This window comes from Gorilla gorilla, chromosome 1, assembly GCF_029281585.2.
Source record: "Gorilla gorilla gorilla isolate KB3781 chromosome 1, NHGRI_mGorGor1-v2.1_pri, whole genome shotgun sequence".
In the NCBI taxonomy this organism is placed as follows: Eukaryota; Metazoa; Chordata; class Mammalia; order Primates; family Hominidae; genus Gorilla; species Gorilla gorilla.
The window spans coordinates 58829750-58855710 of record NC_073224.2 but is presented as its reverse complement, the minus strand read 5'-3'; the positions used below and the strand labels follow the sequence as shown (position 1 = coordinate 58855710).

The 25961-nt window shown below is 42.2% G+C and overlaps 1 protein-coding gene across 8 annotated transcripts; it reads left to right on the top strand.

Annotated features, from left to right (window-relative positions):
* Positions 1 to 227: 227 nt before the first annotated feature.
* On the top strand, positions 228 to 20391 carry LHX9 (LIM homeobox 9). Of its 8 annotated transcripts, none has more exons than XM_063709792.1 (6): positions 228 to 323; positions 5642 to 5760; positions 7751 to 7953; positions 9083 to 9438; positions 15396 to 15598; positions 16801 to 20391. In XM_063709792.1, the coding sequence occupies exons 1-6, from the start codon at positions 296 to 298 to the stop codon at positions 17056 to 17058; spliced, it is 1167 nt and encodes a 388-aa protein (XP_063565862.1). In that variant the 5' UTR covers positions 228 to 295; the 3' UTR covers positions 17059 to 20391. The 8 variants fall into 8 exon arrangements, with proteins under 8 accessions (XP_063565862.1, XP_063565884.1, XP_030872313.2 ...); XM_063709814.1 differs by having other exon boundaries at positions 251 to 323; positions 19719 to 20391; XM_031016453.3 differs by lacking the exon at positions 228 to 323 and adding an exon at positions 3839 to 4516 and having other exon boundaries at positions 19719 to 20391.
* The last annotated feature ends 5570 nt before the right edge of the window (positions 20392 to 25961 follow it).

Sequence of the window (25961 nt, the reverse complement as noted above, 5' to 3'; positions counted from 1 at the left end):
ACATCAAGGTAAGACCCTGATGGAGATATTTTAGTCGGAGCAGTTTTCTGCCCTCGGAGTGCGCCCGGACGCCCGGGAGTTTCAGGGACGTCTTGGGAGCCTACCGGAGGAAGACCCGGCTTTGCTCTAAGCCGCGTCCCTACCTGAGGTCTCCACGGGAGGAGCGGTTTGGACGCGCCCCACCGGATGGGAGGAGGTGCTTGGGGAAGCCGGGCCGTACCGCCGGTCTGACGCCCGGCTTCTCTCTGCCAGTGCAACCACCATTACGGCGTGATCCACTCCTTTTCCTCTAAGAATGCTGAACGGTACCACTCTAGAGGCAGGTGAGTTATGTGCCAGGTTCCTTCTGATGTTCTCTGCCCCTTGGGCCAGTGCGTATACCATGTGAGTGTGTGTGCGTGTGTGTGCGCCTTCGTTGGGTGGAACGAAGAGGAGTGTGTGTTTGTCTTAAAAATTAAACCGCGCTTCGTAGGCTCAAAAATACACATTCTCTTTCAGAGTCTCCTGAGAGGACTCCTGAAACCCTCCTTTTGCCTTTCTCTTTGACTGTCTTTGACTTTCCTCAGGATCAGTGTCCGGGGCGCCAGGCAGAGGTCCTGGTTCCGCTGATCCTCCAGTAGTCACTGGCTCCAGGGACGCGCTCCTGACCCTCCGGGGAGCTGCTGGGGGTGTCTCTTTCTTGGAAGGGATGGAAGGGGGGCCGAAAAGACACTGTTTCTCACACGCACGTGTAGGGGTTAACTGGAAACTGGCTTCACCCACATTTTTTTGTTGTTGTTCAGTCCTAACCCAGCGCAGCCGTTTCTGCGCCTGATCTCAGAGGACGCAGTGCGGGACTTCTCCCTTTATTTCTGCAGAGCTGAGGGCAGGCAGCGCAACAAATCTCAGGTAAAAGAGCATCAGATTTCAGAAGAGCTGTATTCTAGACTTGGCGCAGGCCCCTTTGGGGAGAAGAGCCCAGGGGCTGTAGAGGACAGAGGTTTGAAGGAAGCAAAAGCTGGCGAGAGGTTTTTTTTTGTCGCGAAGGGTGAGGGTAGGCAGAGAACGCGCGAAAGGGCAGGGCCTTGGCCGGGAAGTACCGCCCAGCGAAAGGCTGACAAGGGTGCGCAGCTGGAGCGTGGCCTCGGGTCCCCCTTTCCAGGTAGTCGAACTCCCCCTATCCCAGCTCTGCTTGGCTGACTCCCATTTGTCTTGAGGGAGGACCCCCTAGTAGGACTGAATCAGAAGTGCGCCCGTGCAGCAGCCCCAGTATAGATCTGCCAACCTCAGTGTAGGGGGAAATTTTCCACATGGAGTATCTCAGTCTCCACTGTCTGGAGAAAGGCCCCAGCGTGTCCCGGCAATCCGCTCACCTTCCATCCAGCGCAGCCCGGGCATCCAGGGCCAGGTGGCGCGGCACTGAACGCATGGTTCCCAGCCTCAGGCTGACGCTGATGTTTCACTGGGCCTTGGGTGCTCAGGACAGTGCCAGACGCTGGGTACTGTTTTAAGAGCCGCGCCTTTCAAACCAAAGGGGCTCCTTAACCAGCTTAACAGGGTCTGGAGGAAAGGTAACGCCTCCTTCTTAAAGGGCAAACTTAGAGGCACAGAATCATGGCCTCCAAAATTCAGGTAGAGAGAGCCCTTAAGTCACCTTTGCTCTCTAAATATGCACATTTGTTGGGTTACCTCTTCCCTCTCAACCCTAATTGTTCTGTGGGTTTAATTTCCCTTTCCTCCCCCCTAGGGAATTCTACTGGGCTCGGGTTCTTTGCCCATGTAGACCCACCTGAGCCCGCGACAAGGGCGCTGCAGTCTTTTTGACCTTCATAGAGATTCTAAGATCCCGAACTCTCAGTTCCAACTCTTATGCTCCACTATAGTCCGGCCGTCCACTTTCCTAAAAGCGGCAACAGTAGCGGGATGGGTGCTGTCAGAATAGAAAGGAAAGAAAGCTTAGTGGACTGCGTGTGCTCAATTGTGAGGGAGAGCAGTGCTAGTCAAGGGACCTGCCCCATTATACCTGGTAGAATTTTGAATTTAGAGGAGACTTAAGATCTTATCCCCGATGCAGGCTAGAGAGAACCACATGCACCTGTCCCTCAGCTCAGGAACTGAAAAAACGAACACTGTAATTTTTATGGAACACTTGCGGGCCATTCAGACTACAGCTGGGAGAAGGGGGAACATTTTTTTTTTTTGTCCCCAGCCACCGGGCCTCAGCCCCTCTGCTGGAGAGGTGAAAGAAGGCAGAGGTACAAAGATGCTCTCCTTATTTAAAGTGCTTATTTAAAGTCCTTTGAGAATGAGGAGCGGGGAGCTCTTAGGCAATCTTTCTTGGGGGCTCCAAGACAAAAAGAGTAGAAAACCCCGGGTCACACACCCAATTCGAGGGCATTCCTTCCCACCCTTCCTGGGCTTCCTCCTTAGGAACTGTGAGAGAAGGCAGGGCTGGACCCATGGGGACCTATTTCCGCAGAGCTAACAAGGACCTCCCAAACTCCAGCTGACCCCCACCCCACCCCCAGCTTTCTCCAGACTTCCTGCGTTCACTGAGAAGGAAGAATCCTGGCAGTTTGCTTCTTTACAGGAAGTAGGAAATGACACTGGATGCAGGAACTTATAACCTGAGTTTTATAAGAGCAGGAATAGCTAGGATTCAACTTGGAAACTGATTGCAGAAGGTGTTCTGCCTTGCCTGTACCTAGATGATTAACAAACTTGTGTGGAATAGAAGAATGAATGGATGATTGGAGGACTTACAAAACCTCTGTGTTTGGCTTCCCTGGAGACTCTGTAAAGTTCTGGCTTTTTCCTGGAGTTGTTTAACTTTCCCTTCATGCAGTCTCCAAAGTTTTATCTCTTGCAAGGAAGCAGTGGTATTCTTGGGTTCTTCATTGTTGATTTTGCTGAGCAGGGGCAATATGCAACAAGAACCAAACCTAATTTCAAACACCCCCATTTGGGGGTTGGGAGAGGTTTTAGCACAGAAACTAGACAAAGTAGGTTGAAGTCCTGTATTTACTTTTTGCTTGGAGCTTCCTTGGATGAATTGACTGAGGGGACTTCTCAGAGACTCCTCCTCCTCCTCCTCTTTCTCCCTCTCCTCCTCCAGCTCTGAGCCAGTTTAGCCTCTGACTTGTGTGAAGGCAATCTGCCCCTTTGTGAGAGGACCTGCTGTCTCTGAAAGGACTGCTGCCCCCAGCCCCTCCTCAGGGCCCTTCTTGTGTGCACGTGGGTTTGAAAAGCTCATTGATTCCCATCCAAAGGGGCTAATTACATTACTTACAGTAAATAGCAGCCCTGCTGTCAGGTATAGCTGCCAAAGTAAGGAGGAGGGGGATGTCTCCAGCTTAGTTCACTTGATTGGCTTCATTTTTGTGTGAAATTGTGTTTTATGAGCTGCATTTTGGCACCCGGAGGACCTAAACTGCGTCCAGTCTTCAAATAACATTATTTTTGACCCTGAGAAAAAAGGAGGGGAAGCAGTAGTGTCTTGAGTTTCATGGAAGAGGTCACTCCAGGAGCCTCAGAAGACAACGCTTTGGGACAGGAAGTCAGGCTGCTGCACCAGGGGTCGTTTCCTCCCTCGCTTTATTTCTGCCTTCCTTCCTTCCCCTTCTCATCTTCTCACTTCTTTTTTTCTTTCCTTCTTCCCCCTCTCCCTCTCTCCCTGGCTTTTCTCCCTTCGTCTTTCTAGCTTTGGCCACAGTTCCCGGTCGGGCTCCCCCGGGCGGAGGGAAGCGGGTCTGCGGCCGGGCGGCTCTTCTGAGGTATCTAGGATGTGCCAGGACACAGGCACCGCAGTCCTGGGAAAGGCGGCGGGAAGTAGTGGGGAACGCAGGCTGACGAAGGGGACGGAAGGAACAGAGAGCGGCCGGCGCGTCCTCCTCTCTGGGTAAAGCCGCGTTGGTTCCTGCCGCAGCGCTGTGCTTCGGACTCCTAGGGGGCCTCTGGCCGTTTGAATGAATCGACAATATCAGAGTATTGTGGACACTTTTTAATGGGGCCGGGGAGGGGCCGCCGCTGCCGAGAATAGAGGGCGACAGAACAATCCCACCTCTTGTGAGGAGCAGGTCTGCCATTCTGCTTGTCAGTTCTCACCTTCCCCTCCTCCACGGCAAAGAGTCCCTTTCACACCCTTCTGAGTGTGCGGGTGCGCCCAGTTTTACAAGTCCTCTGTCCTGCCAGGGTAGTGGGAGCAGCACGCGATGGGGCTAGCGCCCAGTCCTGCGGGGGCAGGCGCCAAGCTCCCGGGAGTCCGCAAGTCGCTTCCCATATTGGCAAGCTTCAAATGAGACATTAGAATCTCCGGCAGCCTTCCTTCAAACCTGAACCGGGGAAGAGAATAAGCCGCCCTATGGCCAAGGCGCAATTGCGTACCCGTGTGTACAGGTCCATGCCCTGTCCCCTACACTCTAATTTTCTCAAAGAAAATTGTTTTGCCAAAAGTAACCCTGAGAAATGCAGACGCTCCAAACGCCCTTTCCACTTCGGATGAAGCCAGCATCTAGTAGGGTCTCCGGCCCTCAAGAAGGTGAGGCAAAGAGATGAATTGTCAGACAGCTGCTTTTAAAAGTGGATTGAGGAAGATGGGATGGGGAGGAGAGGAACCAGCATTATCTCCACCTCAGTAAATTGCTTACATTTCTGCTCAATATTTATGCATTTCGGGTGACAGTCCTGCAGGCTGGGGATGAAAAAGTCCACAAGGAGGAAATCCAAAGTTTGAAGTTGATATTCTGTGTGTCCTGAGCCAAGGTCTGATCTTGAACTCGGATCAAATAGGCGGGCTCTAGGCCTTCTGCAACAGGGCGGGGACAACAAGAGCTCCTTTTCCCCTTTAAAACATGACTGCTGGGAACTCTTGGAAGGATGTGTGTGTGTGTGTGTGTGTGTGTGTGCGCGCGCGCGTGTGTGTGTTTTGTGGGGAGGTAAATGCCCCCTCCTCCTGCCTCCCCGCTCTCTATCCCCCCACCCCTTTGTAATGTTTGTCCTGCTTGCCCATCACCAGGGGGTTGAGAGGAGTATGACAGGTCTTTGTTGTCTGAATAAAAATCCGTGGCAGCTCCGGGGAGAGAACTCCTCCTACTAAATTATCAAAAATGGGCTGGCTTTAGTCTCTTAACAAATTGGACACAGCTCAGGCAGGAGCAGTCCCCAACCCAATCTACAGGCACTGGGAACTTGCAAGCAGCCAGGGAACGCTGAAAATAGCACGTCTTTTTCTTTCTTTGTGTTCAAAACTATTTTCTTTCTTCACCAGATTTTGTTTTCCTCCCCCCGCTGCAGTTGTTTCCCATTAGTAACTCGATCTCTCAGAGCAGTAAGATTCGCCTTCTACGCCTCTTTTTCCCTCCGCCCGAATTGTTTGTTTTCTGCACATCTCCTTCAGGGAGCCTCTGAGGCTTCCCCCCAACTCTTCCCAGTTCTTTTTGCTTCCCCTCGGCCCCCCAAGCAGACCGATTTCCACTCCGTCTGTTTCTTCTCCTCCTTTCTCTCCCTCTTTCCCTCCATCCTCGAGCGTCTCTGCGCTCCTACAGGGCAGCCCTCTCTGGTCCCTTGCCTCCTTCACTCGGATGAGCTGAAAGCCCCGGGCGTGTGTATATGGAAATAGTGGGGTGCCGAGCAGAAGACAACTCGTGTCCTTTCCGCCCCCCAGCCATGCTCTTCCACGGGATCTCCGGAGGCCACATCCAAGGCATCATGGAGGAGATGGAGCGCAGATCCAAGACTGAGGCCCGTCTGGCCAAAGGCGCCCAGCTCAACGGCCGCGACGCGGTAAGGAAGGGCTCCGCCGCGGCGGTAGCCGGGCACCCCTGCGCCCTCTGTTAAACCAAGCCGACTCCCTGGCCGGTGGAGAATGGGGGCGGCGGGTCGTAGAGACGTCCGCTTGAGGGTGGCGGGTGAGTTTTCTCCCGTCCACCTATGCCTACAGGGCTAAGAAACGGTCGTTTTTCTGAATCGAAATGTCTGCAGCTGGCTATCCTCTGTCGCAGCTGATTCCGAAAGAGCAGGGAGAGGAACTGGGAGGAGGTGGGGTGGGGGTTGGTGGCATTCTCTTCTACAGACCTCAAGGTTCCCTTGATTCCGGGGCAGGCGTCTCCCCGGCGAGGATCAGCAGCTCCGAGGGCAAGCTGGGCGCAAGCAATAGGAGGACGGCGCGCTGCCGAGGCGTCCGAGCCAAGCAGGAGCCCAGGTGGCCTTAGTCTCTGGGCCTGATGACCGGACCTGTGGAGTAGATTCGGACGCGACTGGGTCATTTCCAGTTCTCTAGACGCTCGGGGCTTGGGACCCCTAACCGAGAGAATCTCAGGGTTTCTAGCATCCCGACTCAGTCCCTCTAAGGAGACAGCACTATGTTTAGCGCCAGGACCGGGCGGGTGTCATGTGTAGGGGGAAATCAAATAAAACATACGGAGGAGCGCGGCACCCAGTCGAAACGCATGAACTTTATAACTAACCCTTAAACAAGCTAATCAACTACCACTGTTTCTACTATCCATAATAATAAAGTCATGTCCTCTTAATAAAGAAAACTAATTACTTATCTAAGCGCTTCCCTTTCCAGATTACTAACGGTGGCGGGGGTGGGGGGGTGGGGGCGGGAACTACAGAAGTCTCCGGAAATTATTTCGGCCAAACAGAGCTGTGTAGATCCTTCGGTACCACAGTAGGACTTGTAGCCCAAACTAATCAGGAGACTGCTCTAGCCCTTGTCAGCTGGGTTTTGGGTCCGGCCAAGTAGCCCAACTGGTGAACGTGTCTATATTTGTAACACTCATTCAGTGCCGGGGCCCCTGGTCGGAGTAAAGGGCTAAACTTTACTTTTTCAGGCCCGCTGAAGTTTCGTGGGGAAGATCAACCCATTTCTGCTAGTCGTGAGGGAAATGTCCGGAGGTTAACTCCTTTTCCCTTTTTCTGGTCATCACGTTTAAAAACAAATAGTAGCAACCCAAACCCAAATTTTGCAGCGGGGCTGGGCTCCTCAAGGTGGGGCCACTGGGGCATCCCGAGTCGGGTCAGTGGGACCCAGAGGGAAGCATAACTTGGGCACTAAACAGATTTTCAAGACAAAGGTCTCAGTAAGCCTGTTGATGCTAGGGAAAGAGGGGACTGTATAGAGCGGGCTGGACAGCGGACCCTCTTTGGGAACAGCCACTCTACACATTTATTGGGAACGGGACCAATAGCCCTGAAAATTAGGGAACAGCAGGGTCTGCCAAATATATCTCAATCAAAACAAAGTCGACCAAATTATGAGCACAGGTCCAATAATCTCCCCTTTGCTTTTGATTTCAATGCTGCTTATAAGAATTTAGAGAAATCGAACTGTAATATTTTTTGTTTAAAAATAACCTGTGCTCGTTGAAATTTCCTTTTCACTCCCCTATCATTTCCGTTGTTTTATTTTGTGTGCGTCGAAAACCACAATTTTTAGCTTGTAATTATTTGAATTCGGAAACGATTACCAAACTGTAGTCAATATTCTCCTAGTCCTTTTTAAGCGAGGCTCCGGATGGCTGGGATGTCTTTAGGTTAATAGTCCCGGGAGGACGCGAACGCCGGTTCAGGCAGACACGGAAGAAAGCAAGCGGGCCGCAAAGAGAGAAATCACAAATGTTTCCCCTGACTTTTGCCTTTGTGCAGTGGACCCTGGCCCCTGCCGCTCTCCCTGCACACCCTGGGCTTGGTCTGCCTGGGGGAGAACCCCGCGTCGTGCGGCTACACCGCGCGCCCTCCTCAGCCTTGTGGTGTGCTTTCTTTGCAGGGCATGCCCCCGCTCAGCCCGGAGAAGCCCGCCCTGTGCGCCGGCTGCGGGGGCAAGATCTCGGACAGGTACTATCTGCTGGCTGTGGACAAACAGTGGCATCTGAGATGCCTGAAGTGCTGTGAATGTAAGCTGGCCCTCGAGTCCGAGCTCACCTGCTTTGCCAAGGACGGTAGCATTTACTGCAAGGAGGATTACTACAGGTACTCCCCTACACCCCCACTTCCTACGCCCGAGTACACCTGGAGGGGCCATCTGCCTGAGCCCGGAATCCCCTCTCCGTCCCCTACCTTTTGCCCCATTCCGGGTGCGGTTATCATTTCGGAGACCAGGGAAACCCACTGCATATGCCTTCAAGCTGTAATCTCCCTGACCGACGGTGAGGGTGGGTGGGAGGGACATTAAAAGTCTAGAGCTTTATCAGCGAATACCACGCACTCCCATCACTTCTCAGCTTGGCTGGCGGAACTTGGGGAAATCTGGGGAAGAGTAAATGGACGTGGTCTCCGTCTACCGAGACTTGATTGGGTGTTTGTTTTCCGCTTGCTACGAATTGGGCAAGTTCTGCGCCTTGAAACTGAAGTAGTGGCTCCGGCAGCAGCAACAGAGTGTTAGGTTTTCGTAGGTGGCAGGAGACTCTGTAAATGACTATGAAAAGGAATAAATGCCATTGCCAAAACCCAAGCCACTCAGTTCCGGGTTCCTTTTATCGCTAGTTACAACCATGCCCGCCAGATTGGAGAAAACTCAGCAGCAGGCATCTTTATTGATTCTTCTCAGTTATGTTTCTGGATTGGGAAAGACAGGACTAAGTGCAGGTGACCTAGTTCCGCTCTCAGCCCAAGCAAGATAAGTGGTTAAAAAAATAATAACCTTTCCTTTACAAAATCGTCATTTTCCAGGACTGTGTCCGCATGCTTTCCCACATCCGCGCACATCCAGGAATAATTATATCTTCTTTCATTCATATGTTTTGTAATTGATTGAGTGTTTTCACTTGGCATGGCAATTTAATATTCTAGTACTGTGAGTTAGCTAGTGCTAACTAGTGGTTTGCTTTTTAAAATTTTTTTAAATGTTTTAAATTTTCACTTTACAGAGAAGAAAACTAAGGCTTAGTTGCCGATTCTTCTGACTTTAATGTAAAGATCCTTTGTCTTGGTTTATCAGAAAAGGTCGATGAGCAAATAAAATTAATGCCTACTCTCCTGTCCCCCTGGAACCCTCCCAGGTCCCAGTCCCAGGCCACTGCAGACCAAACCCAGGTGTCGCGGGTGGGATATGGCTCTGCCTTGCTTCAACTAGCGCCCTGACTCAACTGTTTCCTTCCAGAAGGTTCTCTGTGCAGAGATGTGCCCGCTGCCACCTTGGCATTTCCGCCTCGGAGATGGTCATGCGCGCCCGAGACTCTGTCTACCACCTGAGCTGCTTCACCTGCTCCACTTGCAACAAGACTCTGACCACGGGCGACCATTTCGGCATGAAGGACAGCCTGGTGTACTGCCGCGCCCACTTCGAGACCCTCTTGCAAGGAGAGTATCCACCGCAGCTGAGCTACACGGAGCTGGCGGCCAAGAGCGGCGGCCTGGCCCTGCCTTACTTCAACGGTACGGGCACCGTGCAGAAAGGGCGGCCCCGGAAGCGGAAGAGCCCAGCGCTGGGAGTGGACATCGTCAATTACAACTCAGGTGTGCCCCCTATCCTCACCCCCGGCGCAGCCCCGGCCTCCCTGAGGAAAATTCGTAGAGCTCCTTCCCCGTCCAAAGTCTTGCTGCAAGAGTGTGTTTTGCCCAATGCCTCTGTTCTCACTGCAACTCCCTCTCACTCTGAAGGAAGGCAGAGAGGGAGGAGGAGGGGGGAAGGGAGGGAGAGGCAGCACTTTATTTAGGTTGTGGCAAGAAACACATTCATAACTATGGCGCTGTAGTGACTTTCCCCAAACAGGCAGAGCCAAATCCTTGTTGCCCATTAGTTAATGAGCCCGTTAGTTTCTGGCTCTCAGTTGGAGCAAAACAGCCCCAGGGCAATTTCTTTGTGGAGGCCAAATTATAGATCCTGTAGGAGGTTTCCTAAATACTGAAGAAAAAAAAAAAGTCTACAGAGCCCAACCCTAGTCTGTCTAGAGGGGTCAGAGGCTGTGGTCACCAGCCCAAAGTTAATCAGGAACACAGTTGGCAAGAGCGTTGAAAAACCTAATCCCTGATCTTGGCAAAAAGCAGTTGTAGGGGTGGGAATCACTCTCCACAGCTGAGCTAGCCTGTGTCTTTCCTAAGCCAGGATATTCAACCAGACGTCTCATTCCCGGTGTGATAGACCATCCAGACATCCAGACCCCTGGAACTGAAAGTACCTCCAGGTCAGGCCTCCTGAAGAGGCTTAGTGGTATCTCAGGCCATTCATCTATACTCAACCACCTTCTCTCTTCATTAAAAACAACATGCAGACAACAAGTCAAGAACACATTCTTCCTTGCTTTGGGGGACACGCCTATCATGTATCAATCTCTCACATGCAGCAGTTTCCCATTGTTGGTAGCCTGCCCCCACTCCCCATCCTCCAGGTGAGGATGGTGATCGGCTCTGCAGATGATAATCTAACTCTGAGCAGAACAGCAACTATTCTTGTGAGTCCCAATCACTGGAAAAAAAGAGGTTTTAGAAGGCCCTGGCGAACTTTTGGGGAGCCTAAGGACCTTAACTGCTTTGGCTGTCAGTGCCCTGGCCCACACCTGGCTGAGAATCTCAGCAGACTGACACTCAGGACAGGGGAGACCATTCTGTTGGAAGGAACCTTGAGGACCTTATTATGGCAATCCCACTCTATTACAATGAATGTCCCCAGATACCAAGCATGGGCATCTCAGAGCATGGGATCTTGCCTGTTTTTCTCTTCCAGTTCCCAGGGCCTGGTATGGTGCCTGACATTGCTAGTCAATGGTAAAGAACAGTGTCCAGCCAGTTAAGTGATTTGCCCAAGATCACACAGCCAGTGTGAATGTGAAGCTAAGAGTCCTGCTCTGAGTTTAGAGTTTTCAGGGGAACCCACACAGGATGAGTGGCCGCTCTCTCAGACCTCCGTTAGGCTCTCTCCTGGGGTTCTCTACCGACTGATCTAACGGAAGAGGAGAATCCTTTATGGGCAAGCACAGCGGGTGGCCTTGCAGGGAGAATGGGGAGCAATGGGGAACACTGTGCGGCAGCACTTGTCCCTAGGGGGTTCATACCAGGGCTGCTGGACGAAAAGAAAAGGACCTGCCGGCTCACTGCAAATCTCACCAGGGTCGTTCAATCTGTGTGAGGGCAGCGGGCGAAGCCCCAGGTTTTGGCAACCCTCAGTAGTGGCCATGCCCTCACACTGGCCCCTGCTGTGCTGGGGCAGGAGATTTGGTTAGGGGCCACTTTGCCCAGCATGCTTACTTCATCTTCTTTGATGCGTGGTCCCCGGGGCAGGGCAGGCAGGGCACTAATTGTTCTTTATTAATAGAAGGTGACATTGGAATCTCAAGCCACTCACCAAGGCCCTAATTCCCGAGGGGGAGAGAGAGAGAGAGAGAGAGAGAGAGAGAGAGAGAGAGAGAGAAAGCAAGCCACTCATACACAAACTAGTGAGTTTTTTTTGGAAAGAAAGGATCTCTCAGCCCAGATAAAGTCCAGAAGGGTGAAGATTTCTAGCCAAATAGTAGGCAAGCCTGACTTTTTGATTGTTTATTTAATCTAATTAGCTAAATTTGATTTCGCCTTGGATCTTCATGTTAGATCCAAGGAGCTTTAAGAACAGTAGAATTTAGATTCTTTTACTTCTCTGAAAATAACTAGAGAGTACAAATTTATTTTTAAGAAGAATAAAAGAATCCTTCTGAGCCACTTAGGTCTTTAGTTTGCAGATTAATGCTGCTACAAGTTGTTGTGGAGAAGGTCGCTTTTGTCTTGGTCCCAAAGGAGGGAAAAATTGCTTAGGCCCCCTTAGCCCGAAGAGTTTGTACCTCGCACCACTACAAACTGGATGCCTCTTAGTTAACATCTACTCCATCCTTTCTGGACTTTTCCCAGAGATACTATTCAATAGTATATATGTTTTAAAGATCAGGTTAAAATTATCTATGGAAATTGGTTTGAAGATGCCTGACCAGAAATCAGGCCATCATTTAAAACAGTGCTTGCAAATCTGATGCCACTTTGTTCCAAAACTAGGGAAAGAAACCCTTCAGCAAATTAAACACGCGTTAAAATGTAAAAAATAAAATAAATCCAGTTTTAACTCATTATTTTAGCCTTCTTTGGATTTTGTCTTGCTATCTTTCATTAAATGTAAACATTAAATGTAAACAAGTCTCATAAAGGGTAAGGTTGATACTAAACTAAGTATAATTTACACAATATGTTTTCAAAATGTGCAGAAAACATGCTTGTGATTCAAAGAATCTCAGAGAAGATGTGAAACTTGGCAAAGGCCAGCTAGTGCTTGATAGGGCAAATGCCTTTTAATGAGAATGTCCGTAGTTTTGTTTATACTTCTGTGCAAATTAATCAGGCAAATATTTTAGAAAGAGACATGGAAAGTTTACCTGAAATGCTAGCTTGAAATAAAGCCCTCTAGGGATGAGAAGAAGATTTAGTTTAGGATAGGAAGCTCTTATTTGTGTAATTTAAACATTAATTGAGAGATTAAACTTTTGCCACTTCTCAAAATATCCTTTCCTTAAGCCCTTTCTTCCTATCCAAACTTTTAAGGCTCCTGGTGGTTAAATTAGCCTGGCACTGACCCCTAGTGGTCTTCCAGGGATCACTTCATTCTCAGAAGGTTACATACCTTCACAGCGACACTCACTTTAGGATGGGTGACCATCGCATAAGTGACTGGAAATAAAATACTTAGATCTTCTCATTAACTTATAATACTGGATGTGAACTGACAGGTAGATATTTAAGACAGTTTTAAGAGTTATCATTTCATTTCATAATTCGGGGAGTGCGGGAATCCCCTACAGCTTTAGCAATAGGCCTTGGAGAAACAGTCATTTGCAAGTTTATATAATGCATGTGTAGTTAAACATAAATAATATCAGATAATGCACTGTTACTCTGTAGAAGAAATAGCTTTCTCTATTAAGTTGCATAATATGAGATAACAGTCACAGGAAAATCATATATAGTAATATCTGTTTAATACAGACCCAACGAGCTATCTCCTTACATATTGGATTGTGTATTTTATGTGGAAACAGGGCCTATAACTGTATTTAACACACTAAAAGGCTCTGCTGAGTTTTTAATCAGCAATAATGGATATAGAAGGCGTTTTCAGGGAAGCCATTTCATTAAATCTTACTACAATTATTTTTCATAAATTTCATTTTAAGAACTAATGATTATATAGTCAGGTTGGGAATCATATTCATTTCTATATATTACCTTGGTGTGGAGTGGGGGAAAGATGGCCAAGGGCATTATTTAAATACCAAGTCCTCTGTCCCAAGTGTGAAATTCAATTTGATGTATTGTTCAGGAAAGGTTACATGTTACATATGATAGGAAAGAAATATGAGTTGAAGAACCCTCCGATGACTAACGTGTGCCCCTTTGACTATTTTTTGTGGGTATATTTATAATCTGGTTATGAAATATGGCTGAGTTTACTGGAGATAAGTATAGTTTTATAGTAGGTCATAGAGATGCTGTTTCATTCATTTGAGGATATGAAAGTGCAATTCTGTAGAATATTTGAACTTGACATATCCCCACTGGGCCAAAATAGGATAAAATGTAATGCATATTCTTTCTGTTATCTCTGGACATATGGTAGCCTTTCTGGTGGAGTTTAGGAAGCCTATGTTTTACATTCAAATGTATATATTTGACTTGGATTCCACTTCGAGTTGATTTAATTTCGCATTAATACTCACTTGTAATTTACTGATGAACAAAGGGCCCAACATCTTGATTGAATGCTTCTTGAGCTCCTACCCCTGTGTTTGACTCAGGGAATCAATTCAAAGTTGAATATGGTATAGTCAGTTCCCTCAATGAACTCACCTGTTCTTTTGCCAAGTGTGTCCTCCTACTTATGCGTCTTATGGAAATACAAACAAAGGAGACATTTGTTTGTGTCTAGTCTTTTTACATTAGGAAGAATTTCTTATTAAGTGAGTTTTATATGTGGCTGCCTTCTTGGGTGATGACTACAAAACTTCTGTATTTCTGTAAATATGCTGATTTGATGAATATTTTTTAAAAAGTAATTCTAAACGGAGCCTAGCAGGCAGATAACATTGTATTAAGCAGAACATTTTATTAAGCAGATTGGAAGAGCTCACATTAAGGGATGCCTCCCTTTTTTAAGATTCAGGTTTCTTTCTCCCTGGAATGACATGATCAGGTTGGTTTTAGATTTTCTGTTATAAAGCAGTACAAGGCAGGATGATCAGATCTAAATTTATATAACTATCTGAAGGAAGAATTTAAAGAAAAAAAAATTGCCATGCTCTTTAATTTGTGAAGTTGGCTGAAGTTGGTTGTGTAAATATTTCACAAAATGTTTTCATTTTACAATTGTATTTCCTATGCAGAGCCAGTAGATTCTTGGAAATGACCCTTTAAAAGTGTAGCTTTACATCCTGGGGATAATGACTTTCTGGCTGGTTTCAAAGACTGGGTTGTTTTGCCCTTGGTGCTAAGAAAGTCTTTGTAAGGGAAGAGAAAATGCCGCCCTCTCTCTGCCAGGCCAGCCAGGGGCACAGCTCACATCCCACTCACATACATCTGGAGCAAAAGGGACTAAGATCTGAGCCTAGAAATAAGCACCATCAGTATCTCTCAACTGTGAGCTGTGGGGAGCGCTTCAGGCGTGAACCGTGTGAAGGGAAGTCTGGGCTCATTCTCTTTCAGAAATATTTATTAAAATCACTCCAGGGAAAAAATATTTTCTTTCTGGTGTAGCCCTGTTAACCAGTCATAGCTAAAAGCTGAAACAAATAATATTCTTATGTTTACATAAGAAATTCACAAATTTTAAATTTCTAACTTCTCCTCCTTTTTCAGCCTTTTCTAACTTTTTCCTGACTGACAGAGCTCTAGGAATATGAGAAAAGGCTAACCCTTAGAATTGACCTAGATGCTTCCTTAGTTGGTGGGCTCTCAGAAACTTTCAGACTTGAGGGAGTAGTAATACTTGTTTCTCTACGTCTCATGACAAAAAGCAATACCTTCAGACAGTGTGTCTCATTCCAGAAATATAGACAAAAGGTAGAGTCTGAAAACACTGTGAGTGTGGGCAGTGGGGAGCTGGTACAAATAACTATATTAGAAAAGGGGTTCTTCTTCTCACTCTCGTAGGTCTCTCTCACTCCCACCTTACTACTTAGGGTTTGTTCATATTCTCAAATTCTTCTAGCAACCATTAAACAAAAGAGAGGATTTAACCAATATTTTTCTATTGCATAAACTTTGGTTGTGTCTACATTAACAGACAAGTTCAGCTTACTTTAGCAATTATCTTCTTTCTTTTTGTCTAGATACTACTCATAATTGGGTTGACAACCTTTTTCACTGCTGCTTTATTACCATAGCAGTGTCATACAGCCTGCCATCATGTCAGCTAATGCAAGAATTTCCACTGAGCAGTTGTTTGTTCACTGTTACTGTAACAGGTTGTAATGAGAATGAGGCAGACCACTTGGACCGGGACCAGCAGCCTTATCCACCCTCGCAGAAGACCAAGCGCATGCGAACCTCTTTCAAGCATCACCAGCTCCGGACCATGAAATCCTACTTTGCCATCAACCACAACCCGGATGCCAAGGACCTCAAGCAGCTTGCCCAGAAAACAGGTCTGACCAAAAGAGTTTTGCAGGTAAGACACGTGCATCATTGACTGTGCATACATTTCCCTTCCCCTTCCCAGTAAAAATAGTGCTCTTCCCTGGTTAGAGTGACGCAGATATTTCCTATATTGCTTCTTACTAGTTTATCTTAGCTATCTCCCTAGAGGGTTTTCTGAGATTTTGCAGGGGCTTCCTGGAGGGTGCCCAAACAGAGACCCAGGGTCTTTTTGAATACAGCCACATTCTCTCTACATATGTGGAGATGGGCCCTCCAAAGGCAGCACAGCTTGTCTCACTGCTGTGCAAATGCGAGTGATGTTATTTGCACAGGCCGTGGCTTTATCGATTTCCATTAATATTATGCTCAGTGCACGGACTTGAGAAGGACCTGTTGGCACTGCCTTAACTCGGCAAACTTTTGGCAGCCTCACTCACCTTCCAAATTCAGGTGGAACCTTTTTTTCACTCCTGAAAAGCCAAAAGTATGGTTAGTGTTTCAGCAACCAATTGGAGCAAGTATTTTCCTGCCTTAACAAACCATAATTAAAAACAAAATACTGGAAGTTAGTTCTGCTGTCCAATTGATTTCCTAAACTCATCATGGCAAGAACATATAAACTAATGAAATTATGATAGGTTGCTGTGAGTCGCCTGTGATCTTCTCTCACTTCTTGGTGACAAATAGCAGGCATTTTAAATTCTGCTAAACAGTTTCAGGCTGTTTGAGGTCTGTGGCCCTGGAAGTTTTTTTTTATGTGAAGAATATATACCGTGTGTTGGGCTCACGAATGGCTTGAAGTCTGTTTCAGTGATGTCCATTTCATATGAGTGATTCTTACTTTGCCATACTTTCAATGGCCCTGCTTCTACCCCTTCTCAAAAGATAACAGTTGAGGAATCACCGTGTATTTCCCCCTTTTTATCACCATGTGTTCATTTCCATGGTATATCCACTTAAACATCAGTTGTTCCAAGTGGCACTTGTTAATGCTACAGGGTGGAATAAGTGCAGTTGAGAGAGAATAAATCCGTAGTGTTACTTGAATAACTCTGTTTTAAAAGAAAAGAAAAAAAAGCCCCTTTCCTCCTAAGAAAAACAAACAATTATATTTAAAAGGAGAAACCTATATCAAAAAAAAAAAAGAAAGAAAGAAAAAGAAAAAGTGAGAGAGAAAGAAAAGAAATATAAAAATGAACATCGGTAAAGAAATCAATTGGGATTGGTTTGCAGGTTTGGTTCCAAAACGCACGAGCCAAATTCAGAAGGAACCTTTTGCGGCAGGAGAATGGGGGTGTTGATAAAGCTGACGGCACGTCGCTTCCGGCCCCGCCCTCAGCAGACAGCGGAGCTCTCACTCCACCCGGCACTGCGACCACTTTAACAGACCTGACCAATCCCACTATCACTGTAGTGACATCCGTGACCTCTAACATGGACAGCCACGAATCCGGAAGCCCCTCACAAACTACCTTAACAAACCTTTTCTAACATTGGTTTTTTTTTTTATTTTTTAAATTCTTCCTCTTCTTTTTATTATTATTCTAATTATTATTATTTTATTATTTACAAGACTTTTTTTTTTCTTCTAACCCACAAGATATTTGGGGAATAAAAATAACAGCTTGGTGTGTAGCATCTGCAGCCACTTGGCAAATGAGTTTACAGTATTGTCTCCTTTAAGTGAATATATTTTGTCTACAAAGTGTATTTGGATTTAAAAAAATTAATTAGATCTTTCAGTTGGTAAGGAGAGTTTTTGAATAATTCTAATAAGTGCCTCTTAAAATTGTATGTTACTTATTTCCAGAATCTCGAAGAAAAAAGAAAAAAGAGTGGTATTATTATGGGCAAATAATCATATTCCCACTTAAATGATTAGGTTAATAAAGAACCAGATAATTAATTAGTTACTTTTTAAATCTTGCAATTGTATGTGTGATTATGCAGTTTTGAAAACGTTACATTTTTTAAATCTTAAAACTGAAAACTTGTTTTTAGCATTTCTATTTCTTACCTGAACTGTTAATTCAAGTGAGGAATATGATGAAATAAAAGAATTAACTACAGACATTTTAAATAGTAATGATTAATTAGGTGAGAAATCTATTACAGGAATGTGACTTTTCCTTCTCTTAGGGGTGTACAACTCTAAAAACTTTTTACTTGGTTATTTGTTTTTCAACATTTGAAAAATACTTAAGCTCCCTATGTATCTATGAAAATTCTGCATTGATTTTGACATTCCATACTTTTAACCTCCTAAAGCTAAAAACAATAGCTCGGAAACCATTCTTTCTAGTTACCTTTTTTTCCCAGGGAAAATGGAAATAAGCAAAATATAATGTTTTAAGAAGTAAAAAAATCAATATAATTTAATTAATAGCTCTATTAATTGGCTTCAGCTGTACCATGATATTGTATCTGGCATTCTATATGAATAATGTTTAAAATACCCAGCCTGGTAGACTTATACCAACAATTGGTTTTGTTTTGTTTTATTTTATTTTGACATAGGTTGACTTATGTATTGAAAATAATTTTTCTGATATTAGAGATTTGAAGTTATTAGTCTTAAAGTAGATAAACTCAGAAGCCTTGTGGATGCTGATCTGAATATATTTCCTAGTTTACAGTAGCATTTTTTTCTTTTAATTTAAGCTAAAATCTTAATGGTCTGGGCAGTGGTGAATGTTCATCTATTACGCTTCTGTTGTAGTTAAATACCAATTAGATTGTGGATTTCCTAAAAAAATAAAAAAGAAGTCAAGATATATGTCTTGCTTTAGTGGATTGTTAAGAATAACTTTGCACATATTTTCCACTTTTTGGACCCCTTAAATCTCCTTTGGTGGTCGAAGTGGCTATTTAATAGATTTTAAAGGTGTCCTTCTGGCTGTATAAATGTGTGGTTACATATTGACAGTTCACTGCCCACATTAAAGTGCATTATTGTAACTTTTGCTCAGGGTCTTTAGAAAATTAGCACAGAAAGTAGCTTATTTTTTAAAAAAAGATGATGGAAGATAAGTTAACACTGTAACAGAAGAAAGGTGTGATTGCCATTATATATTTAGCAAGTATGGTTATCATCTTATATGGAGCTTAAATCTTGACTTTTCATATTTCTATTACATTTTGGGCATTTACCACTAACCAGACCAAACAACCTTGGTAAGGCTGAGATCTTATTAATACACTTTTACAGGTAAAATATTGACACTTATAAATTTTGTTCTTTGACAGAACAATATATGGTACTATATAGATCTACTTTATTAAGTAGACTAATTATAACTCAGTTCTCCTATGTGCCTTATGATATAACTTGGAAGTAAGTTTGTGAAAAATCAGGATATATGTGTTGTTTGTTAAATTAACTGTTTTAAGCCCTTTTAACACCTCACTAGTTTTGTACTGTTTTACCTCTTATTTCTGAAACTCTTTTTATGGTGTATCCTGTTAGAGGGGACAAACATGTCATAGAAAGCAGTTGTGCACTCTTTCAAATATAGTTGATAAATTCAATAATCTTATATATTGAGCTTCGTGTTTATAGTACAGTAAGTGGTCTAGCAAAATTGTCCATGTTTCTTTGTTTATTGATAAATGCATTGTATAGAAACTATTTCCCCTAAATATTTATGGACCAAACAATTGTGATATATCCTATTAAATTTGTGTGAATAAACCATTTTGAATCTAAGGAGTTTTCTTTCCCATCAGTTTTATTTAAGTTTTAACCGTACTAGTGTGTTCCAGCATCTATATGTAAAAGCTATTCAAATGGTAATACAACATTGTTAGAAATATTTAAACATACAAATAGTTTTTAGATTTCCAAACTTCTGATTCATATGAAATGTTACACATTGTTGCACATGCAGTGTAATTCAACCTAGAAATACCTTTGAATATATTTGCTTATAACAAAAGTAATGCCCCACTGATTTGACTCAGTCCAATTTTTAGAATAAAAAGGCTAATTAGCATATAAAGTAATTGCATGGAACGAAACCTTAAATATGATTAAGATTTCATGTTAGGTCTATTGAGCACAAATGGATATTTGTAAATCTAAATAGAAATTGCAGACCCCTAAAAGCCAAGTTGCTCTGTAGTTAATAAATTGTCACTATGATTTTTTTCAGGGAGAACAAATCTTGGGGCATTACAGCCAAACATCCCGACGTTTGAAAATTCCCTAAAGTATTAAAAGAAGGGGAAAAGTTTGATCGGAAATCCACTGCAGTGAAGACAAAGACACTATTAGGTTATGATAATCATACATTAAAAAATTTATTAAGCCAAAAAAAAGAGAGAGAGAGAGACTTAAATGTCATTTACTGAATGTTAACGAAACTTGTGTTCTTTATGGTGTCTAACACAACTGAAGGCCTAAAATTATGTGGTTTAAACAAAATTAGATAAACCATGTACAAAACCAGAGCAACCTGGCAGTAATATGCCCACCCCATATTTGAAAAAAATTATTATTGAAAAAAATTTCACACATTTGTCAAGCACAAATAGTTGTAAAATAAAGTCCAAAACATTCATTTCACCTGCTTGCTAATGTGTATTAGTCCTGTTAATGGCATTTTCCAACTGTAAATTCAAAGAAAAGCTATCACCCATTTAAGAGTATAGGGATCAAACCCCAGTAATTTTAGCATTATTGTTTATCACTTCCTTTTTAAACAGAAATCTCTGCATGCACTTTTACATATGTCACCTCTAGTGTACACCTCTGTATGATGACTTATCTTTGCTGTTTCTTGTATGATAAATAGCTTTCATTAATAAACATTTATTTGATGCAAACATAGTTAACTTTATGTTAAACACACGCTGTTGAAATTAATTTTGAACACTTAAAGAGGCAGCACAGTACATTTACAACTTGTTATACTAATGAAAAATACAAACAGCATAGTGAGATTAAATTCTGGTAATCTAGGATAAAATTACTTACTTGGTTTTTACCTTTTCATGACTTATTTTCATTTGTTGTGTTCAATTGCCACATGTATTAAAAATAAAAAACAAAGTGAACCCAAATTACAACAAAATAAACCTTAGAATAAACTATTGTGTAAAATTTCAGCAACTTTTTTAGATTACTAGGGTAAAATTTATAGATCCTATGTGAGTTTACATGTTTGCTATGCAATGAACAAATTTATTGATGTATACAAATATATTCTGAACTATAAAAAGATCCAATCTTTGCATAGTTCAAGTTACATATGATTATTACAAACAAAAAAAGCAAATGGAAAGACAGACAAATATTTAGGAATGAGGTTTTTTTTAATTGTTAAAGGGAATATTTGAAGAATAAAATTTTAGCTATTCCTATTTAGCCGTATATCCAAAGCGTATGTTAAACAAACTAACATATACTTTCCAGAAAATTTTTCATTATGATGAAATTTTTATTATATACAAATGAACCCTATGTAAATGATGTAACTTTTATGAATGACAGACATTAAATATTTCACTTACATGTATTCTCAGAATTTTGAATGTTTTCTTAAATGCTTTCACTTCCTGAATACTAAAAAGAAAAAATTTTAAAGAAGAGAGAGCAACTTACTAATAAAAAAAAAGCAATGCACCATGACAAGTAGACTATTTTGAGTGATCACAAATCATGCTGGTTTTGTCAGTAACTTGAATGTTTATGCCTCATTGAAACCTCATCCACAGCTATAGCAACTTAAATAGATTTTCCAATGCATTTCCAGCCAGTTTATTCAAATCTTTGCCCTACAGTCTTGCCTTCTTTCCCTGTTCTGTCACCTATGGCAATTTCATTTAGAAGTATTTTGGAACTTCGCCTGGTTTTACAGACCTTTAAATATTTGTCTGGTATGTGAAATGCAGGAAGAGACCAGAGAGGGAAAGAACATAACTGAAATTAGACATCTGAAAAAAATAATACAAATTTGAAACAGGCACTTTTTTAAAACCAAAAAAAAAAAAAAAAAAAGAGAGAGAGAGAGAAAGGAGTACTAATTATGTGAGTGGGAAGAGGAAGCGTGTGATGCAGAGCTGGAAGGTCTATTGTGCTTTACTGTGATGTAAAGCAGTCTTTGAGTCTGGGCAACTGCACATTTACTGTTTGGTGTGGAATAGAAAAATGTGGACCTCTTAGTTGAGAGCAGGACACTAAATTTTCATAGCTTCTACCTCCCAGTTGCCTGGGTTAGTCTAACTTCTGGCAGATTGATCTTGGGCAAAAAGCTTCACTGAGAGTTAGTGTCTGTGTGCTTTGGTTGAATAGCCACCTTAATACTGACTTACATAGTGGGTAGGTTTTTGATACCTCAAATAAGGATAAAACTCCATAATAAAGGACCCAAAGCAAATACTTTTAAAACTTAGGTGATTTTTCATCACCTAAAACATAAATAGCTTTATTTAGCAAAATCCCAGTGGAATCTACCACACATTCTTTTATAATAACCCTTTTCTGGGAGTCAAAGTATTGTTTTTTATTAGCCACATATAAATATCATCTCATTTTCTGTTGCAGTGTGACTGCAAGGCATGTTGTGGTGGAAATCATTAGAACTGGGAAGCTCTGGAATGGAAATTTGGAATCGTGTCATTCTAGGCTCTTAAAGAGAATATTAGGGATAATACTGTTGTAAAAAATAAATATAAACACCTAATTTTGTATGAAGTTTTGCTATTTAAATTTTAACTATGTTATAAACAAAGCTAGCTTTACTTGTAGAGAGTTTGTGTACTCTTGAGCTCATTCAATAGCTTTTACATTTTTTAGTCTCTTCCACAACAGGGCAAAATAAGCACAGTAGGACTTAGTCCAAATTGACGAAATATCATTGAATTTTCTTTGAAACCATATATATAGATAAACTCTGGATTGGTCTTTTAGATCTGTTTTCTGTTTTTAGTAATTGGGAACAAACTCTCGATATTAAAATAAATAAAATGCCTCTAATGTAAAGCCACAGCCCTGCTTCTAGCCAATGTCAAAAATAGGAAGTTTTTTTAATGGTTTACTGTTGATTTTAAACATTTTAATAATAGTGCTCTGCCCTCACAACAGTTTTTTTTCAGAATAATATTATGATTTACCTTATTTTAAAAATAAATTATAATTCTAACTTAAAATATTATTTTAAATGCCCTCTGGGAAGATTTCCATTTTATTTTATGAGGTTCCCTGGCAGTTGGGGGTGGTGAGGTTGGGAGAGGGAAAGTTCAGAACTGTGCATGATACTCAAGGAAAAGTCTATGAATATGATGTAAGTAGTAACATTATTGCCACAACTAAATTTCTGTTTAACTGTGTTGCAGAATAAGATAATGTCATCTAACATCACTCCCTACTTGCAACATTCCTCTGTGAATATTAATATAGTTAACCCTCCCTTATTATGTATCATATCAATAAGTTTCTCTTCCCTTGGATTAATTTTTGCTTCTTTGCGTTACATTTTATCTTGTGCTAAGATAACAAAAAGCAAGCAAGAATAAAGATCCAGATATTAGCCATATGTAGAAAGTTCCTGGTGTGCATTTCTGTGTACTTTTCCCTCACATATTAGAATTGTCAGGAAAGTTTTTTTCTTTTGGAACTTTCTGTTTACATTTTGCATGATCTTATAAATTAACCTGAAGAGTAATTGGATACCTTTTATGGTTATTTGAAAATAAAATTTGCTACAAATAAGATGCTTCAGTCTCTGTTGCCTCATATTATGCATGAATATATTATGTTTTTCTGTACTTTCATATCAAATCAGAAAATATTAACCTTAGAGGATATTTAAACTGTTATTTATGACAAATATACAAAGATGAAGAAATTCAAAGGTGAAATTGCCTTTACTTATTCTCATTCTGCTTCTTTTCCTTTTCCAAAGCAGCAAAAATTATGAAGGGATATCAGCTTTAACTTCAACATTCAAGGGTTTTGACAGCTTGCATCACTTAAAGTATATTTATTATTCAGTAAACTTTAATTCTGTAGAATAAATGCCCTTTATGAAGTGTGATTTTTGAAAGCACAAAGGCATTTCAGGATTTCAAGCAGTCAAAGCTGCTTGAATTCTGCAAGCAGAGTAGTTTTTCAGAAGAGAAATATAATGGAAAGTAATTGTAAATATAACATTTGTAACATTTTACCTGATTGGTCCAAATACTGCACATGAATTTTAAAGAGTTATAAAAGCCTCCAAAATGTTAGGATGTAATTATGTGATGATTATTTTTGTAACATAAATTGAGACAGTTTATTTTATAAATACAATTACCTAGTTACTTTATTGTGTACAGATTCTGAGGTCTCCTTCTGGATATATTTTTTCTTTTATTATTATTATTATTATTATTATTATTATTATTATTATTATTATTTGAGATGGAGTCTTGCTCTGTCACCAGGCTGGAGTGCAATGGTGCCATCTCGGTTCACTGCAACCTCCGCTTCCCGGGTTCAAGTGATTCTCGTGCCTCAGCCTCCCGAGTAGCTGAGACTACAGGTGTGCGCCACCATGTCCAGCTAATTTTTGTATTTTTAGTAGAGATGGGATTTCACCATATTGGCCAGGATAGTCTCCATCTCTTGACCTTGTGATCCACCTGCCTCGGTCTCCCGAAGTGCTGGGATTACAGGCGTGAGCCACCATGCCCAGCCTCCTTCTGGATATTTTAATAACAAGATGTTTATATTTCTAAGGTTCTGATATATTTCCCTAGTTTTCTTCTTAAATTCAGCATCATGAGCCTGTGTATGTATGTGTGTTGTTTATTTTCATCCTAACACCCATAGAAAGATATATATTTTTAAGAAAGAAGGCTCATCTCTTCTAAAGCCAGTTTTTAGTTGAAAGCAAAAGAAAAAGCCAAAATAATGGCGATTTTTCTTCAGTTGAGGTACTGTAATAGGCCTACTTTTTGTTAGCCTAACATAAAGCCAAGCTCCCCAAAGCCTCCCTGCTAATGCAGTAGGGGATCTTTCTAGGTTACTTTCTTCATTGAGCTTGGCCATAACTTTGCTTTTTACTGGACTTGTGTTGCCATTTTGAACTTTTCTGTTCAACAAAGTTTGGCAAATGCTTGTAGTTCAACATAAACAACCACAACAAAAAAGGTAATTTTTGTTGTAATGAACAGTATAATTTACTTCATTTATTAAAAGAGGCACAGTAGAAACAAAAGGTTATATAGGCCAGGCACAGTGGTTCACACCTGTAACCCAGCAATTTGGGAGGCCGAGGTGGGAGGATCGCTTGAGACCATGAATTCGAAACCAACCTGGCAAACATGGTGAGACACCATCTCTAAAAAAAAAAAAAAAAAAAAAAAAAAACAAGAAAAAAACCCAAAAGATTCTTTCACAAATCAAACGGACTATTTTGGTTTAATTTCAACATTATGGGTCTATTAAAGTGGCTGGACTTCAATGAGTTCCTTAGTAAATATCAACTATACATTTACCAATCAATCCATATTTATGTACACATAAGTATCCAGTATGTCATGCTCAGTGTGTGTCCTATGTAATAAATGCAGCTAGATCCTGAGACTTCACCACATATGCAACTTCAGTATCCCGAATACCTAACTATTAAGTGTTGGATTATGAAGCCTTTGGGATCAACACTGATGTTTTCTGCTTTTCCAGAGTGTCTTGTATTGGAATTTATCACTAATAAAAGTTTCCACCATAGACTTTGTTTCTGTTTAGAATCGGATATTGATAAAAGCATAGAATCATTCTGTGTACAAGAAAGAGGGTTACTAAATTGTCTGGCTCAAATTCTCATATTTTTTCAGTTGAAATGGAAAGCACCCAGACAGATGTGTATTGTTTCTAGCTCAGAGACAATTTTTGGCCTTCCTCAGAAAAATGTGTGTATCAAGAGTTTCCACTTAATCTCTGCAGATTTACACTTTTTTCTAACCATTGCTGAAACAATGTAATTGCAATAATTTGGCACTATCGATACCTCTTATTTATTGCCCCTGAATTGTTACTGGAATTTGCAATTCATTTTAATTTACAGTTATTATAAAACACGGATGGTTATTACTTCATTGAATTTTCTATAAATGTTCATAGCTTCCATTACCCATCAGTGGCTTACCACCATTTCTCCTAAATTCTCGTTCATATCACTTCTATTCCCATTACACTATTGAAACCACTTTTCTTAAAGTTAGCAAATACCTTTTTCTTACCCAAATCTTGGTATTTCCCTTCTTTATTCACATTTACTTTTGTGCCAGATTTTACACTCCTTATTACTTGCTTCTCTCCAAAACGGTTTCCCCGCAGGCCACGCACCTGCTGCTTCTCCCTGGGGTTCGGCTGACTCAGAGCCAGCACATCACGGTCCAGCTTCAAAATC